Source organism: Hippopotamus amphibius, chromosome 16, assembly GCF_030028045.1.
Source record: "Hippopotamus amphibius kiboko isolate mHipAmp2 chromosome 16, mHipAmp2.hap2, whole genome shotgun sequence".
Taxonomy (NCBI): Eukaryota; Metazoa; Chordata; class Mammalia; order Artiodactyla; family Hippopotamidae; genus Hippopotamus; species Hippopotamus amphibius.
Genome location: NC_080201.1, coordinates 29,015,831 through 29,033,425, shown reverse-complemented (window position 1 = coordinate 29,033,425; position 17,595 = coordinate 29,015,831). Strand labels below are relative to the sequence as shown.

Here is a 17,595-nt window from a genome sequence, read left to right as displayed (position 1 = left end):
ACTTCTGGCTGGAGGTGGGGCTGGAGCTGGGCCCTGAAAGACGAGAAAGCCAGTGGAGTCTTTGCCAGAGGGCAGTTATCAAAGGAGCTGGTACACAAGTGGGGATGGACAGTGGAGTATGGCTCTGCATTGGGAACCCTCACTGTCCACTTCCAGTCCTGCTCGAAAGGTGCTCCTTGATGCATTTTCTTAAATGAATTAAGAACTGTGCACTGGAGGCAATCTGGAATCTCAGTGTGGCTCTAGCGGGGCCTGGAAATCAGAGGGAGGCCGTGTTGGCCGGGTTCCTCTCCCTTCTCTGGGGAGCAGCCAGCAGGGGCCTGGTCTGCCTGTCCCGAGGTCTCTGCAGAGGTCAGGCTTGTGCTCAGATGGCCTGGTTCCCCTCCCAGCCCCATTATAGATCATCATAGCCGGAGATTTATCTAGATGCTTTATCAAGCTTCTTAGGTTACTGACTGGCCCAGTGTGCAGGTGTCAGGGCCAGGCAACTGTCTCGGGGCTGGGAGTGGGGTGGGGGTGCACCTTCTTCTGTCTTAAATGCCCTCAAGCCCTAAAGGGGCCCCTTTCTCCTGGATCTGGCCCCTTGCCCATCCCGGGGGGACAGTATGTCCTCAGTGAAGAGCAGCCTCCCATTCATGGGGACTTTATGCAAGTCCCTTAAAACCTCTCTGGGCCTCAGCTTCCCCAACTGTAAAATGGGACTCAAGCAGCCCCGGCTTCCCAGGGCAGGGAGTAAGGATTCAGCGTGCTAATTTACATAAAGTGCTTAGAACAGTGCCCAGCCCAGAGGAAGTGCTAAAGGCTGATTGTCAAGGTCGATGTCATTTTTACCATGTGGCCGGCATGGTGCCTCCTTCTTTAAAAATAGTATCTGGGGGGTAGCCGTAAACTTCTACGATCATCGCCCGCATGTTACAGAAGAGCAAACCAAGCTCAGAGAGGGTCAGGGCTTGCCCAGGGCCCCACACACAGGTGGCGGAGGAGCTGGAATGCAAGTTTCTAGAACAAAGAGGCCTCACTTCATCATTCAAACAATAGTTTTCGAGTGCCTGCTTTGATGCCAGTGTCTTGTGGATGTAGCAGTAAACAAAAGAGACACAAATCCCTGCCCTCATGGAGCTGACCTGCTAGTTAGAGAGACTATCAACAGATACATACGTAAAATGTGTAGTTTGCCTGATGGTGGTTGAGTGATGGGGAGAAAAATCAAGCAGAGAAGTGGGGAAGCGATCCCTGGGTCATGTGTGGAGGAGCACAGTGTGAATTTACACAAGGTGGCTGAGACTTCTGAGCAGGCGACGTGAGCAGAGACCTAAAGGGGTGATGACAAAGTTGTCGTTGTTACCATTAATCCTTCACTTTCCCCCAGCCCTTTCGTGCTTACAGAGCGGTCTCGTGACCACGATCTCATGTTGGTTTAATCTTCACAGCCACCCTGTGCTAAGGCCAAGAGAAGCATTATTAACTCAGTTTGCTGATAAGGGGATGGGCACTCAGAGACAAGGGACTTCCTAGTGCCTCCCTGGGGTCTGTGCCAGGCTGGTGTTGTCGCAGGGTGTGTCACGGCACAGTCCTCACCCCTAACCGCTCACATTTATGGCTGCTTGCTACGTGCCGGGCTACTTTCTCATTTCACAGATGGCTGGGGAGAGACACGGAGGCTCAGAGAGGTTAAGGGGTTTGTTCCAAGGCACACAGCCAGGAAGAAATAGGCACGATGTGGACCCAGGTGTGTCTGATTTGTGAGCTGAGCTCTGAGATTTCAGGCCAAGACGTGAGGGTGGGGTGGAAGCCTGGCGTATTCATTTCCCGTGGCTGCTGTAACCCGTTACCACAAACTTGGTGGCTAAAGGCAACGGAAATCTATTCTCACATAGTTCTAGAGACCGAAGGTCCTAACAAAGGTGCCGGTAGAGCCACGCTGTCTCTGAGGGCTCTAGGGAAGAATCCTTCCGTGCCTCTTCCAGCTTCAGTGGCTTCCAACAATCCTGGACGTTCCTTGCCTCTTCCAGCTTCAGTGGCTTCCAACAATCCTGGACGTTCCTTGCCTTATAGCTGTATCCCTACAGTCTCTGCCTCTGTCTTCCCTCGGCCTTCTTTCTTCTGTGTGTCTCTGTGTGTCCTCTTCTCTCCTATAAGGACACCAGTCATTGGATTTAGGGCCCATCTAATCCAGTATGACCTCGTCTTAACTAATTACCTTTGCGAAGATGCTATTTCCAAATAAGGTCATATTCTGAGGTTCTGTACAAACGTTGAGGGCTTCCTAGGTGGTGCAGTGGTTAAGAGTCCGCCTGCCAATGCAGAGGTCACGGGTTCAATCCTAGCTCCAGGAAGATCCCACATGCCGTGGAGAAACTAAGCCCGTGTGCCAAAAATTTAAAAAAAAAAAAAAAAAAAAAAAAAAGTATGTATAAACGTTGATTTTTGGAGGTGCTGTTCAACCACTAGTGGGTTGGGAGGTTGACCTGGTCTGTTGGCTTTGGGACCAGGGACTCTGTGTGCTTGACCTAGTCAGGCCATCCTGGTTCTCAGGGCAGGGCTGGCCTGGACCATGGCTGCAGGGTCCCCAGAACAGAGACCTAGGCAGCCCGGGGTGCTTCAGACCCTCCAGCCTCCCTCCAGCTCTGCACCCCTGCTCCCGCTTCTCTGTGACCTGCCCCGCCTTCCTGCCACCCCAGTGCCTTCAGAGCCGCCTCAATCAACCCCTCCACTGTGAAGCCTGCCGGGGTTCCTGGCAGTGTCTCCCCTGCCTTGTTCCCCAGTGCGCTGTGGTCCTCCCTATGGCAGGCACCGTGTGCCCTGTGTTGCCAGGATCCCCCCTGTACCTCCTCCATTTGGGCTGGGGCTCCTTAAGGGCAGGTTCAGGGCCTGGTCATCACAGAGTAACCATGGGTTCCAGCTCAGGCCTCCGAGTGTTTGAGGCAGAGAGCTGGACTATGGCCAGCTTTATTTTGACTTGCCCATGAAGCTGAAGAGTGTCATGGTCCCTCCAAGCTCTGTCACCTGTGATTCTTCCTGCCAGCTGAGCAGTGAGCAGAATGGCCCAGGGGAGGCTGGCAGGTTTATGAATTCCTGTGGCTGACGTGACCTTCCCCTCCAGGCTGGGGCCTGTGCCTGGACAGGAAACTTGATGTGAAAATCCCAGCCTGTGTTACTCCACCCAGGATCAGCACCCCCAACAGGGAGACCTGAGGCTGTGGACCTTGGCATGGTCAGGACTGAGCCGCCTGAGGCTCAGTGAGCTGGGCCCTCCTCACAGCTCCCTGGCCTCGGTTTCCCCACCAGCCACTTCTCAGGAAGCTATGTTTGAGGAAGTGTCTGAAAGAATGAAACACGTGATGTGGGCATGAAGGTCTGCTCTTACTGCCAGGAAAGCACGAGCAGAGTTCTTTCTCAAAAAGGAAGGAGAGAGTTGGGGGCTTGTCTATGTATTTATTGCTGTGGAACCAGACAAATCAATTGGTGCGCAGCAGTGATTACACACAGTGAGCCCAGCTGATGAGCCGGGCCCTGGTTTAGGAGCTCAACAAGGATTGGTTGTTTCACCGGCATCCCTGTGAGGCTGGAGGGGCCGAGGCGTGGGAGGACATGCATGCTGCCCAGTGAGCACCTGGAATTGGCCCCAGGAAGGCTGAGTCAGGAGCCCTCTGCCTTACCCTACCCTTCCCAGCCCCCAAAGCAAGCGTTGGCCAGGTGTCCTCGAGGACCAGGCCCAGGGCTGCTTGGGGTTCCTCTCTCTGCCTTGGGCTTCCAGGGCCCTGGATGTGGTCCTCAGCCGTCACCTTGGTTCTGTCCCGTTCTCCTCCGTGGGTCCTCAGTCTCGAGGTTCCTTCCTCTCAGCACCCCCTGGGAAGGGGGCTCTGAGGGGCCAAGGTCAGGGGTTGCTGCCCCACCCTCAGCCTGACAGGGGCAGGGTCTGGGAGGAGGCCCAGGGTTGCTGATGCCCTCTCTCCCTCCCTCCTCCAGGACCCTGCTGTAGCCATCCCCAAGGGAACGCTCATGGCCATTTTCTGGACCACCATCTCCTACCTGGCCATCTCAGCCACCATCGGTAAACCACCGGCCCAGACCACTGGAGGGGTCACAGGGTGCGGTTCAGCTCTCTGACAGGGAGGGCCGGGCCGGGAGGACATGGAAACCCTAGGAAGGGGAGCCTCGAACTTTATTTTGGGGGCATCTCGGTGGCAACCAGAACGTCTTTATAGTGGAGGGTAGTTTGTGGTGGCGAAGGGGGATCACCCCAGGCTCCTCTGGTCCCTTCAAACCTCAGGTTACAGATTCCAGGGTGTGAAAATCCTAAAGGAAAAATCATGCCCCAACTCTAGGAGTAATGATTAAAAACAATGATGAGGAGGAGGAGGAGAAAGGTGATTCTAGCAACTGACTTATTACCACGTGCTCGGCCCTTTACATTGCCTTATTACATTTAATCCAGGCACTATCATTTCTGCCATCTGACGGAGGAGAAAACAAGAGCTCAGAGAGGTTAAGTGACCTGCCCAAGGTCACACAGCCTGAGTGGTAGAAGTGGGCTTTGGACCCAGGCCTGGGCTGTTGCTGCTTGCCTCTCACTGAGATTCTCACACACGCTCTTGCTCCCAGTAGCCACCATGTGAGGTGAGCTCCTCACGGCTGACCAAGGGACATGGCCCAGGTCACAGCCACCCTCAGGGCCTGAGATCCAGGTCTCCACGTTAAGGAGGACACTGTGACCTTAGGTCACTTAAGCTCCCTGTGCCTCTGTAGAATGGCAATGACATTAAAAGTGATAGTAATACCTGCTTCCCAGGGGGGTGTTTAAGGTACTTGACACAGGGCCTGGCAGGCTGAACGTGCTCCTGCGTGATAGCGAAAATCGCCACCATCATCATCATTACAGAGTGACGGGGGAGCTGGCCCGTCGGCAGCATTTCACCCTCTGCGGAAGTGGCCGGCATTTTCAGGGTGGGAGCGGAGGCGAGCGGAGGGGACGGAGGCGCCCCACACCCTCCTTCCTCCTCAGGCTCCTGTGTGGTTCGAGATGCCTCTGGGGTCCTGAATGACACGGTGACCCCCGGCTCAGGCGCCTGCGACGGGCTGGCCTGTGGCTACGGCTGGAACTTTACGGAGTGCTCCCTGCAGCACAGCTGCCGCTACGGCCTCATCAACCACTATCAGGTACACGCGGCCCCGCCAGATGCAGAGAGGGCCAGGTGGAGGCTGGAACGGGCGGGGGTAGACCAGGTTTATGGGGCTGGCCCCAGGCTTGAGGAAAAGGGCTTCAGGTAGGGGCTCCAGGCCCAGTTCCTGCCCTGGTGGGCACTGGGTCCCCAGGGAGGGTTGAGACTCAGGTAGAAGCTTCCAGACCCAGCCCCTGCCTGCAGTGGGGACTGGGGGGCCCCAGGTGGGGGCTCTGGGCCCAGCCCTTCACCATGGGGGCCCAAAACCTGTGTCCCTGCAGACCATGAGCATGGTGTCGGGCTTCGCGCCCCTGATCACAGCCGGCATCTTCGGGGCCACCCTCTCCTCAGCCCTGGCCTGTCTTGTCTCTGCAGCCAAAGTCTTCCAGGTGAGGCTGCAGAAGGGGACGGAAGTGTCTAGGGGGCCAGGTGCAGGGGTCCCCAGGTGACTACCACAAAGGCCTGGAGGAGTCATGTGACCCAGTGTCTAGACTGAAGGAAAAGGAGTTGGTAAAGCAAACGCTTGTGGGAAGCAGCTTTGAAGAGCACCTGCCTTTCCCACCCCACACCCTCCCTGTGCACCCTGGCACCCTGTCTGCAGCCCACCCTCCCAGTCTCCCTCCGATGTGGTCAGCCCCTTTTGTGTTGCCTTTTCAGTCTTCTTGGGCAAGTGGGGAGGACAAGAGATCACTCCCCTTTCACAGAGACAGAAACCGTGACCCAGTTCAAGAAGTGCCCTGCTGAGGTTACAGAGAGAGCAAGTGGGGGATGGGGTCCAGGTGACCACAGGGGAGGGGATGGGGCAGGTCCTGACGGGGGGGTGAGCGCGTCGTCCTGTGCCCGCAGTGCCTGTGCCTGGACCAGCTGTACCCGCTCATCGGCTTCTTCGGCAAAGGCTATGGCAAGAACAATGAGCCGGTGCGTGGCTACCTGCTGGCCTACGCCATCGCTGTGGCCTTCATCATCATCGGTGAGTGGCCGCAGGGCACATAGGGCTGCCACCTCCCCTGGCCAGCCATGACGGCCACGGGGACAGCAGGCCCTACCTGCTTTCCCTGGCTCTGCTTTCCTGTGTCCTGGCAGGTGGGACCTCCTTCCCCAGGTCTGAACTAGCCCCCAGGACACACTGGGAGCACAGGACAAGCTGACTGATTCCTCCTCAGGAGCTGGTACAAACAGTTGGATCACTATCTCTGTAGGCGTAGAAACTAGACCAATCTCATTTCTCAGACCTTGAGCTGCTAGATCCCTTGGGCTCCAAGGTAGGGGATAGGAGAAAGATTTCAGTTAGTTAGTTAGATTGACTTTCTATCCTGGCTTTGCCATGTGCCAGTTGTGTGACCTTGGAAAAAAATCACTTTGCCGCCTAGAGCCTCAGTTTCCTCATCTGCAAAGTGGGAGGAATGATGCCTAGAGGGTGTATCACAAATGGGCAGGAAGAGACCATGTGTATACACACACACACACACACACACACACGCATTCATATACGCACACACTCGTGTTTGCACACTCCCCAGCACTTCTTGATTTACTTAGCCAATGAGGTGGAAATTTCTAGGAGAGAGGAGGCCCTACCAAGCAAGGGCAGTGCTCATGCCTTGGCATGATGACCCCTGGTCCCTGCTCCCTATGCAGGAATGGGGCCAGGGTCAGCTGCTGGTGAACCTCTCCAGGCTGGGAGGCACCTTCCAGCCGTAGCTGAATCCCTGTTACTTAAGCTGGCATCACCTACCCATGAGACATTCCCTCATGGTCTAGCCACTTCCATTCAAGGGAACATTTCCGGACAGTGGATACTCCTGGATCCTGCACCAGGTGAAGAGGCAGCAGGGCCACATCCAGGGGATGGAAACTCCTAATCAGGCCTGGCGTTCCCGGATGTTTCCTGCGCACCCTGCTGTGCCCCCCGGCCTCAGATCTGATGTCCTTCTATGTGGGTGGTTCTGACTGGGCCTCAGATGGGGGATCATGATCTCAGATGCTCTGGGACAGGGTTCTTGTGCTGATTCAATGGACTCGTGTACGGAAGGCCTGGCACGTAAGAGAGGCTTGTCTTGTTTTGGGATCTGCAGAAGCAGGCCCTGAGATAAGGATTCAAGTGCAAGAGTGTGTCTGGGGTGCCTCTTGTGAGACAGGGAAGGGCAGGAGCCAGTTCTTAGATGGGTTTCCATTGTGGGTGGAACAGTGATACAGTCTCAAGGTTCCAGATAATAGATGACATGTGTCTTGGGTTGCATTGTAAAATGTATTTCTTACTGTAATTTGTGGTCACAAAAAGAAGTGTGACAGCCACTGTCCTTGGTCACCCTGTGGCCTGACAGGATCTACCCTCACACTGCTCTCCATCCTCTTTAGAGCCGGCAGTTTACAGTTTACAGCACCAGACTTTGAGATTCACAAAATGATGGACCCATTTGACAGATGAGAAAGTTGAGACTCACAGAGCCTCAGTGGCCCAGCTGGACTCCCCTTACCCTGAGAGGGAGGGTGCCAGGGGCTCTGTGGTGGAGTTTCCCAGCAGTCTATCTCCTCTCTCCGTTGGGTCCCTGAAGCTGAGCTCAACACCATTGCCCCCATCATCTCCAACTTCTTCCTGTGCTCCTACGCCCTCATCAACTTCAGCTGCTTCCACGCTTCCATCACCAACTCGCCTGGTAAGCAAGGCCCTCACCCCTCATGGGAGGATGCACCTGGGGCTGGGGTATGGCGCGGGGAGTGGAAGGCACGGATACAGATGGGCAGACCAAGGTCACCTCTCAAATTGAAATCAATGAAAGGGACCATACGTATAATAATAATAATAACAACAATAACAGCTATCCTTTATCAAGCACTTACAACGTACACTATACGTGGATTCATACACTGTTTACAGTGTGCAGAGACTTTTCTAGTGCCTTCCTACGCCAGTTTTAAGGGAGTCAGGAGTCTGACTCCCCAGAGAGCAAACAGAATCACCAGTCAAGACAGGGTGGCTGCAGGTTGCACGTTGCCCAACTCCAGGGGGTGCCACTCAAATCTAGATGTCATAGATTTGTATGTTTATTATGAAAGTTTTCTGGCAGATGGCAGTCAAGAGTCTCAAAGAAGACTTTTTTAAATTAGCCCCAAATTGCCGATGGGCTGGTCCCCAGGCTGCCTTTTCCCTAGACCGTGGACCACAGCGCCTTGAAGCTGTGCCATGGAATGGCTGTCACTAGTGGCAGCCCTGGTATGGCCCGCAGGTGTGGGCCAGGCAGAATCACGTCCTTCCCCTCTATCTCAGCCCCTAGGCTCTGTGTGAGCCCCAGAAACCAGCACTGCCGTGACGTTGGCTGTCCTGTGGCCGTGTTTGGCTGGAGCTGGACACCTCCTCCTTGGTGTAGCCTGTTCACATGGTGGAATGCCAGCCCAGGCGGGTGTGTGGCCCCCTACCAGAGCCTCCAAGCCCAGCCCCAGGAGGCAGGGTGGGTGGGCAGGCACAGGCTGGGACCCTGGCCCTGGGCGCTGCGGGCATTGCCACCCAGGCCCTGCCCAGCTGTGCTGGCCCAGGAGGAGGCTTCAGAGGGCTGAGCGTACCCCTGCCCTGTGCCCCCTGCCCAGGGTGGAGACCCTCGTTCCGATACTACAGCAAGTGGGCGGCGCTCTTTGGGGCGATCATCTCCGTGGTCATCATGTTCCTTCTCACCTGGTGGGCGGCCCTCATTGCCATTGGCGTGGTCCTCTTCCTCCTGCTCTATGTGATCTACAAGAAGCCAGGTGTGCCACCCCAGGCTGCCCAGGGCATCAGGCGTCCCCTTCTCACCCTGAGGCCGCCACGCCATCCTGCCTGTCCGCTCAGCCAGCAGGCCTGCCTCAGGCTGTGTGCCCTCGAGGGGCCCCTCTGGCTCTGCAGCCTCGTCCCTCCCCACGGGTCGAGGAGCCCCCGGGAGTGTGCCCACTCAGAGCCCACACCTCTCCTTCTGGACCACCTCCCCTCCCCGGCTACCCTGACCCCCAGGACCTGGAATTGCCTGCCCAGGTCATCCTCCTGAGAGTGGCCAGCCTGCTGGTGTGCACACCAGACTGAGGCTGCCCAGCTGAAGGGCAGGCAGTTAAAGCTTGGCCGCATGGACTGGGGAGTCTACACACGCACAGGCAAGGATCCCAGGGCGACAGCAATCTGGGGGTGGGATACGGAACGCCAGGAAAGCTTAGAATTCTAAGCTTGAACCTGGCCTTCCAGGTCATTGTGAAAGTCTTTTGTCAAGGCAGGAGAATATTTGGAAGAGTCAACAGCTCAATGTATAACTGTTAAATGTGTAGCCATATTGTAAGTGCGAAGGTTAGGAACAGATCTACAGGCTGTCTACCTGCTCCCAGGGGTGCTTGGTTCTTCAAGAAGGTCAACATATGTATGTCTGGTTTCTCCTATGACTTCTAACCTTGCACACACCCCCCAGAGGTGAACTGGGGCTCCTCGGTACAGGCCGGCTCCTACAACCTGGCCCTGAGCTACTTGGTGGGTCTCAACGAGGTGGAGGACCACATCAAGAACTACCGGTGAGCACAGCCTCGGGCATGACCCTGCTCCAGGCCGAGACCTGTCACCTGACCAGCAGACCCGCGGTGGGCATGGCCCCTCTCAGAGAAGGAACAGGGTGGAGGCGCACCACCCAGCAGTCAGGAGGCCGGGGTTGACACTGCCCAGTGGGGACCAAGCAAGTCTAGTGACTTCTCTGTACCTAAGTTTCCGCAGCGGAATATGCTCTGGGCAATACAGTAGTCCCTCCCTGGTCCGTGACGGATTGGTTCCAGCCCCACCTCTCCCACCCCCACCCCCCAGACACCAATATCCTCAGATGCTGAAGTCCCTTATGTAAAAATCCTGGTACAGTTGGCCCTTGGTATCTGTGGTTCCACATCCACAGATTCAACAGCCACACTTTGATGAATCTGTGGATGCAGAACCCATGGATACAGAGGGCCACCTGCATTCATAAGGGTGCTCTGGTGTTGTGATTTATAAGACTGACTGTGATAAGCCTCTCCCGAGTACTCTTCGAAGCGGAGTCCCTTCCTTAGGAAAATTGTGCACCCAGGCCCGCCTTCCCCCCAGATCACAATATTAATAATCGGACTTATCTATGTTGCATTACTGTGCAAAGTGCCTTGCACAGCATCACGACAACTGTGAGGTATGTGAAGTTACAACCCCATTCACAGATGAGAACACTGAGGCCCAGAGAGGTTAAGGAACTGACCCCAGGTCACACAGCTGGTGAGTGGCCAACTTTGTCTGGCTCCAACTGAGTCTGCAGTGGCCCTTGACCATGGCCCTTGGCTGCCTCTCAACTCAGAGGCTGACTCACCCACCCAGTGACACAGTGATCTCATAAGTGATGGGTCTCCCCACTCCCAGTCTTTATTCTTTTCACACGATGCTGGGCAGGGCAGGAGCACCAGGTGGAGCAGCACGAGGGAGGTTTGCCCACGTGGAGCATCTGGTAGCCTGAGCAGGGAGTACAAGGGACACCCAGTATGGCGGCTACTGAGAAAAAGTTGCCCTGGGATCACAGATGGGAAGACCACAGGGTGGCTCCCCTGTCTAGGAGGGGAGTCCTGGGAGGTGGTGGGACTCCTGGGGTGCCCGTGTGTGGGCATCCAGACCCCTGGCTCTGTCCTGGTGGCTCACGCCCTCTCCGCTTCCCCTCCTCAGCCCCCAGTGCCTGGTGCTCACGGGGCCCCCCAGCTTCCGCCCGGCCCTGGTGGACTTTGTGGGCACCTTCACGCGGAGCCTCAGCCTGATGATCTGTGGCCATGTGCTCATCGTGAGTGCCCTGTGCAGGGGCCGTGGGGCTATACTCCTGGAGGAGCCTCTGGGCACCAGGTCCACCCTTGGGGCAGGGGTGGAGTGCGGGCCAGAGGCGGGGCTGTGGAACCCGGGGCAAGCTCTCTCCCCTTCACTGTCCCTCTCACTGGCTTCCCCTCCACCGCCCGGCCTCCCACCTGCTCCCTCCATCTTCCTTCCACCCCTCCCCCTCCCTCCTCCTTCTTTCCCTCCCCTAATGCCTTGAAGGAAAACCAGCAATGAGCCCAGGGATCAGCCTCCAGGGCAGGAGAGGGGTGGCGTCTCAGGCCACAGGGTGAAGGCGGCCCCTGATGTCACCTGCCCCCACCCCCCACAGGGACCCCGCAAACAGAGGATGCCTGAGCTCCGGCTCATCACCAGTGGGCACACCAAGTGGCTGAACAAGAGGAAGGTCAAGGCCTTCTACGCCGACGTCATTGCCGAGGACCTCCGCAGTGGCGTCCAGGTTCTCATGCAGGTGCGCGGGCCTGGGGCTCCTCCACGACTTATTATTTGGTGCGACAACGTGGAAGGCAGGACACCGCGAGGGACTAGTGGAGGCCCCCCCCCTTTTTTTTTTTTTTTTTTGGCACACGGGCTTAGTTGCTCCGTGGCATGTGGGATCTTCCTGGAGCAGGGATCGAACCTGTGTCCCCTGCATTAGCAGGCGGATTCTCAACCACTGTGCCACCTAGGAAGCCCTGGAAGCCCCTTTTGCTGCAACAGGAGCCCCACCTTTCTTGCCTCTGCAGATGTGCTGATTCAAGGCACTTTCTTGAAGTGCCCAAGACCCGGGGAAATTGACTTTGAGGCCTGTGGGAGCTGAGTGACACATTTTGTGTTCGGGTTTTTTTTTAAGATATAATTTACAGACAGCAAAGTGAAATAGTGTGTAGTTTGATAAATGCTTACATATGCAGACACTGCTCAGTGCTGTGAAACCACCACTCAGATCAAGTTCTAGAACATTCCACCAGGCAATTCATTTTACTGCTCTGTTTTCTCATTTCTAAAATGGGATGCATGAATAATGTGTGTTAATTCTGAGTCAACGTAGGGGAATACTTTTCATTCTTTCTCAAAATTTGAAAAAAAAGCTTATGAGGTCGCTTTTGAGATTATAAAGATATTTGGGGAATAGATAGAAGTGAGGGTTACACGATATTTTAAATGTACTAAATGCCACTGAACTATATACTTTTAAATGGTTGCTTTTATCTTATGTAAATTTCACCACAAATTTTTTTCTAATTTATTTATTTATCTATTTTTGGCTGTGTTGGGTCTTCGTTGCTGCTTGTGGGCTTTCTCTAGTTGCGGTAAGATGAGCAGGGGCTACTCATTGCGGTGGCTTCTCTTGTTGCGGAGCACTGGCTCTAGGCATGGGCTCAATAGTTGTGGTTCGAGGGCTCTAGAGCACAGGCTCTGTAGTTGTGGCGCACGGGCTCAGCTGCTCCATGGCATGTGGGATCTTCCCAGCCCTGGGATTGAACCTGTGTGCCCTGCATTGGCAGACGCATTCTTAACCACTGCGCCACCAGGGAAGTCCCTCAAAATTTTTTTTAAAAATTTTAAACGTAAAGAGAAAAGAAATATAAAAGATATATGGGTTAGGTGACCCAGGAATACTCCAAGCTTGACATCCAAATTCAAGTCCCTTGTTAAAAGAAATGATTTGCTAGAGAAGCAGGAGCTGGGATGATCCAGAACTAATGGGACAGTACAGCCATTGGCCCCAGCTTGGAGAGACCACAAGGGATAATTTGGCTATAGCTTCCTCTTTTTTGTGGGTGTGTCCAGGCGGACAGGACTCTGAACTGGGGGATGTATCTCCTGAGCCCCCACCACATGGTGGAGCGGGCAGCTGGGGCTGAGACAGAGCCCGACTCTAGTCACAGCACAGAGCCCTGTGGGGCCTGCAGCCTGATTCCTCACCTCATCTCCTCCCTGCTGGCAGGCTACAGGTCTCGGGAGGATGAAGCCCAACATTCTGGTGGTCGGGTTCAAGAAGAACTGGCAGTCAGCTCACCCGGCCACAGTGGAAGACTACATCGGCATCCTGCAGTGAGTGAGGGCATGGGGGAGACAGGGCTTGGGGTCTCTTGATTTGGGCCTTTGGAGTTTCCTGGGCCTTGGGAAGTAGAACGGAAACAATGGGTACTGTGAGAAGCTGAGTCTACTGGTTCAAAGCTGAGGAAGAAAAAGACAGACTGACCTATGAGTCACAGACACCGATACCGGCAGAAATAGGCAGGTAACACAGTGAAGTGGGTCAGGAATAGGCATTAGGGAGCAGTGGAGATTGTGGCAAACTAGAGAGAACAGCTGCTACTTGGCTGCAGCCAATTGTACCCAGGCAGAAATGTGGGCCCAGTGTTACTAGATCATCTAGTTTTTCAGAGAAGTTGAAAATGTGGGGTTTTAGGTGAAAATCTTGTGTCCACCTGGGAACTGCAGAAGACCTGCAGACGGCCAACTCTCAAGCTGTGAGGTGGTACCACTGAAACCAGGCCTCTCAGAAGGTGACAAACTTGGGAAATGGGACCAGGAGGACAAACTCCCTAGGCATTTCAGGGTTAACTACAAACCCTTTCTCCTTCAGCTCTTGTGCAAGGTCCAGAAAATTCCTGCCTGGGTTGCTTTTCTGCATTGATGTGGTACAGAGAGGCAGTGTGCAGGAGCATTTAAAGAACAGGAGGCTCAGTGTTAGGGACCTGGGCCCTGCTTCCAGGTCTGCTGGGAACCAGCTGTATGACTGAGCAGTGCATCTCACTGCCTCTAACAAAATTACAACAGGAGGCAGTGTATACCTGCTTGCCAGGAACCCCCAGCTTCAGCATGGCGAAACTCCAAATTGCTGGGGCCTAAAAGGCCCCTGTCCCAGGGATGTGTAATTAAAGGAGTCCAGAGAGGGCAATGCTAACCTATTAGATCAAGCCCTAGTGGTGGGCGCTTGGGCACTGTGTCAACCAGGCAGTAAATATGATTGTGGGGTAGGAGTCTTCTAGGCATTCATATAGACAACCTATTGCTGTCTTCATGAGTGAGGCCATTCCCATGTGTATGCCCATTCTCAGGGTTTCCAGCCTCAGCTAGTTAATTCTGATCCCAGCTGGCCACCTCCTTAGTGTGTGTCCTGGGGAAGTTACTCCCTAAAACTCAGGTTTTGCATCTGTCAGATGGGGATAGTAATTCCCATCCCCACCTCTGTTGGCAGCATTGAAGGGATAAGCCACATGTATCAGGAGGGCAGGGCCTGGCCCTAAGACTGACCTGACTTGGTTTTCCCCAGGTACAGGGTCTGTAGGATCCTTAGTGCCACAGATGGTAGAGCTAGAGGGGTCCTGGGGGCCTCTCCAGTCCTGCCTGCATGTTATACAGATGAGGAGACTAAGGCCCAGAGAGCCGTAAGGGTACGGGGGAGGCAGGGCCAGCTCTAGACACCTGGCCTCCTGGGGGCTGGGGGCGGGGGCCAAAGGGAGGCTGACCCCACCTCCTCTCTTTCCAGCGATGCTTTTGATTTCAACTATGGTGTGTGTGTCATGAGGATGCGCGAGGGGCTCAACATCTCAAAGGTGATGCAGACGCACAGTGAGTACACACCCCAACTTCTTGACACCCCTGTCAAAAACAGAACAGATTCCAGGAAGTTCATTTTTTTAAAGTGGTACAGGGAAAACGGGGGAAATTAGTAAGGAACAAAAGGTCGTGGACTCCTAGAAAGTCAGCTTTTGATGGAGAGCATCCGGTTTCTAAGTGGAGAAACTGAGGTCCAGAAAGGGGATGTGACCGCTTCACGGTCTTGCTTCCAGCTGGGGGCAGAACCGGGACTGGACCTCAGAGCTCCCCAAATCACAATGAGAGCTTTTGTAACCAAGGGGGATAAAGAGTCTCTAATTGCAAGAAAAAGGAAAATAGGGGCAAGAGAGGACCATGTAAAGACACCAGAGTATGAAAACACCCACAAGAAAGGCCATGAACTCTAGGCGTTTTGGTCTCCAGGACCACAGCTGGGGCTCTCAGTAGGGCCGTGTGTTCTGCTCACAGTCACACGTAAACAGGCAGATCTAAATTCGTCATTTTTAGAGGTGTGAAAGAAATAATGACGACAGACGGGGGTGGGGGAGGCAGTGCTGAGGGAACGGAGAGGTGTGGGGGCCGCAGGCAAGCCTGGGTCCTGTTCACCTGGGTCACCGAGGGCCGCGGGCATGCCTGGCCCCCAGCAGTGGTTCACTGAATATTTATGCAACCAGAATTTACAGAGCAGCAGCCACTCTCCTGACTGAGGCTGCCCTAGGAGTGCAGCAGGGCACAAAACAAAGTCTGCCCTTGGAGAGCCGACGTCCGAGGGGAAACGGGTGGACCCAGCACTCATTTCAGGCAGTGACAGGGTCCTGAGGTGTCCTGAGGAGCCCAACACGGGGCATGCAGGCAGAAGGAGCTCTCTGAGGAAGGGGCTTGTGCCTAGAAGGGATGGGCTGGGAAAAGAGGGCTCCCAGCTCAGGGACCATCCACCACCGCTGAGGCCTGATAGGAAGGAGCGTGGCCTGTCTGAGCAGCAGAAGGAAGCTGGGTGGGACCAGAGTGTGAAAGGCGGCAGAGGCCAGATCAGTGGGAGCTGAGGAGTCAGGACCTTCCCCCCAAGGAAGGGGGAGCCTGAAAGTACCCCAGGCAGGAGAGCCTGGGAACGAAGCTCCCCCTTTCTTTGCAGTTAACCCTGTGTTTGACCCAGCGGAGGACAGCAAGGAAGCCAGCGCCGGTGGAGCCAGGCTGTCTGTCTCCGGCACATGTCAGTCCCACCCAACTCAGAGGCTCAGGGTGCTCTCAGCCTGGGGGCAGCTAGTGATGGGCCACCAGGGAACTTGGTCAAAGGCAGGAGGTTTTTGCTTGTGATGGTGGCGCCTGAGACCCCTGGGATTGGGTAACAGGGAGTCGGCGGGGAGCGGGAACGGGGGCAGGATGAAGACGGCCAGCCGTGCTGCAGAATTCAGTGTCCAGGCATCGTGGCACGCCACCCAGGGGGCTCTGGGGCCCAAGTCCCCCCCCCACCACCCGAAGCCCCTCTGGCCATACTCTGACCAAGAGGGGCAGCGATGCTCTGAAAAATAGAGGAACCTGAAGTGCAGGAGCTGGGGATGTCCTGTGGGCATTTGTGAAGGGCCCAGAGGAGTTTTTAAGAGAATGGCCCCACGAAGTGCCAACCAGAATCCCAGGAGAGAGAAGCTGGGAGCAGGGGAGGGGCGCATCCCAGCCCTGCACATCTGGGGTCCCTGCTCCCGGAGTCCAGGCATCAGGAGGGCCTGTTGGCAGTGCACTGGGCCCGTTCCCCAGTGCACGCCCACAGCAGGGGCTTCCGGACACTGTGTGCACAGCCCGGGTGACAGCAAGTCCACCTCCCAGGGCAGCTTGTTCTGTTTTCATACAGACTCAGGTAGTTGCATGTGCTCTGCTCCCATGTGACCTGCCCCTCTGCCCCTGCAGTGGACCCTGAGGCCCTGGTGCGGGAGGAGCAGGCCAGTACCATCTTCCAGTCCGAGCAGGGCAAGAAGACCATCGACATCTACTGGCTATTCGACGATGGAGGTCAGTGCCCTCAGGACACCCGCTCTCCCCCGGCTGTCTCACCTCCATGACTTACTCTCTCTGCCTGCCCTTCCTGGCTGCTCTCAACAGGGCTTCTGGTGGCTTCTTCTTGGAGCCCAGCAAAGGAGAATAGGGGTCCCTTGGCCCACCACTGGGCTCGCAGGAGCCGGGCTGGGCCCCTTTCTTGGCTCTCTGCTTTTCAACTATAAAATGGGGAACTTATGGGAGCAGCTGAGGTCACCACAAGGTGGAACTTTCAGACGGGACAGGCCCTCGGGGTCACAGGCACATGACATAAATGGGAGAGGTGACCTGGTGCACAGGAAAGCTGTAGGAATATTCTTCACTTCCCAAAGAAAAAAACTCTCTCCCATTTTTCTTAAAACATATGATTCTCAGCTTTATTGTTCCCACCCTCTATTGAGTCCTAGATACAGAGAAAATGTTCTGTTCCAGTAAGATATACCCTATTATATATAGGATATGATAGATAGTATAGAATGAGCATGTACTATATGCTTGACACTAAGTGTTTGTCTGGGTTAACCCCAGGTAGGAATGATTATTAACTCCCTTTACAAATAGGGAAACTGAGGCACAGAGTGGTGAAGTCATTTGTGGATGACACAGTGATACATGACAGCGATCTCGCTTTCTGTGTGAAATCTCCTAATTATTAAATGCCAGCTCACTTATTTAAAAGCATCGTGCAGGCCAAATAAACCCCACAGAGCCCAGTGTTTCACCCTTGGTTTAGTCTGGAACACTCATTATAGAGGAGGGTACACTGAGGTCCAGGGAGGGGAAGGGATTTGCTGGTGGCAGAGTGGGGCGGGAACCCAAAGAGGGCTGTATCCCGAGAGTATTTTCCTCCTGACTCATGGGACCCTCTTTCCAGGCCTCACCCTCCTCATCCCCTATCTCCTTGGCCGCAAGAAGAGATGGAGTAAATGCAGGATCCGCGTGTTCGTAGGGGGCCAGATCAACAGGATGGACCAGGAGAGGAAGGCGTAAGTGGGGTGTCCCGTGTAGGCGGCA

The 17,595-nt window shown here is 55.1% G+C and overlaps 1 protein-coding gene across 4 annotated transcripts in view; it reads left to right on the top strand.

Annotated features, from left to right (window-relative positions):
• Positions 1 to 17,595, top strand: part of SLC12A3 (solute carrier family 12 member 3) — a 38,353-nt gene that overhangs the window by 6,988 nt on the left and 13,770 nt on the right. For 2 of the 4 annotated variants that reach the window (XM_057713092.1, XM_057713091.1), the window contains exons 9-22: positions 3,970 to 4,054; positions 5,006 to 5,160; positions 5,444 to 5,551; positions 6,009 to 6,132; positions 7,718 to 7,819; positions 8,748 to 8,903; positions 9,587 to 9,686; positions 10,843 to 10,954; positions 11,312 to 11,452; positions 12,932 to 13,038; positions 14,483 to 14,565; positions 15,686 to 15,733; positions 16,456 to 16,557; positions 17,456 to 17,567. In XM_057713092.1, the coding sequence (XP_057569075.1) occupies positions 3,970 to 4,054; positions 5,006 to 5,160; positions 5,444 to 5,551; positions 6,009 to 6,132; positions 7,718 to 7,819; positions 8,748 to 8,903; positions 9,587 to 9,686; positions 10,843 to 10,954; positions 11,312 to 11,452; positions 12,932 to 13,038; positions 14,483 to 14,565; positions 15,686 to 15,733; positions 16,456 to 16,557; positions 17,456 to 17,567 (1,535 nt within the window). Of the gene's footprint in view, positions 1 to 3,969; positions 4,055 to 5,005; positions 5,161 to 5,443; positions 5,552 to 6,008; positions 6,133 to 7,717; positions 7,820 to 8,747; positions 8,904 to 9,586; positions 9,687 to 10,842; positions 10,955 to 11,311; positions 11,453 to 12,931; positions 13,039 to 14,482; positions 14,566 to 15,685; positions 15,764 to 16,455; positions 16,558 to 17,455; positions 17,568 to 17,595 lie in introns of all 4 variants that reach the window. The other 2 variants (XM_057713090.1, XM_057713089.1) reach the window with 1 other exon arrangement.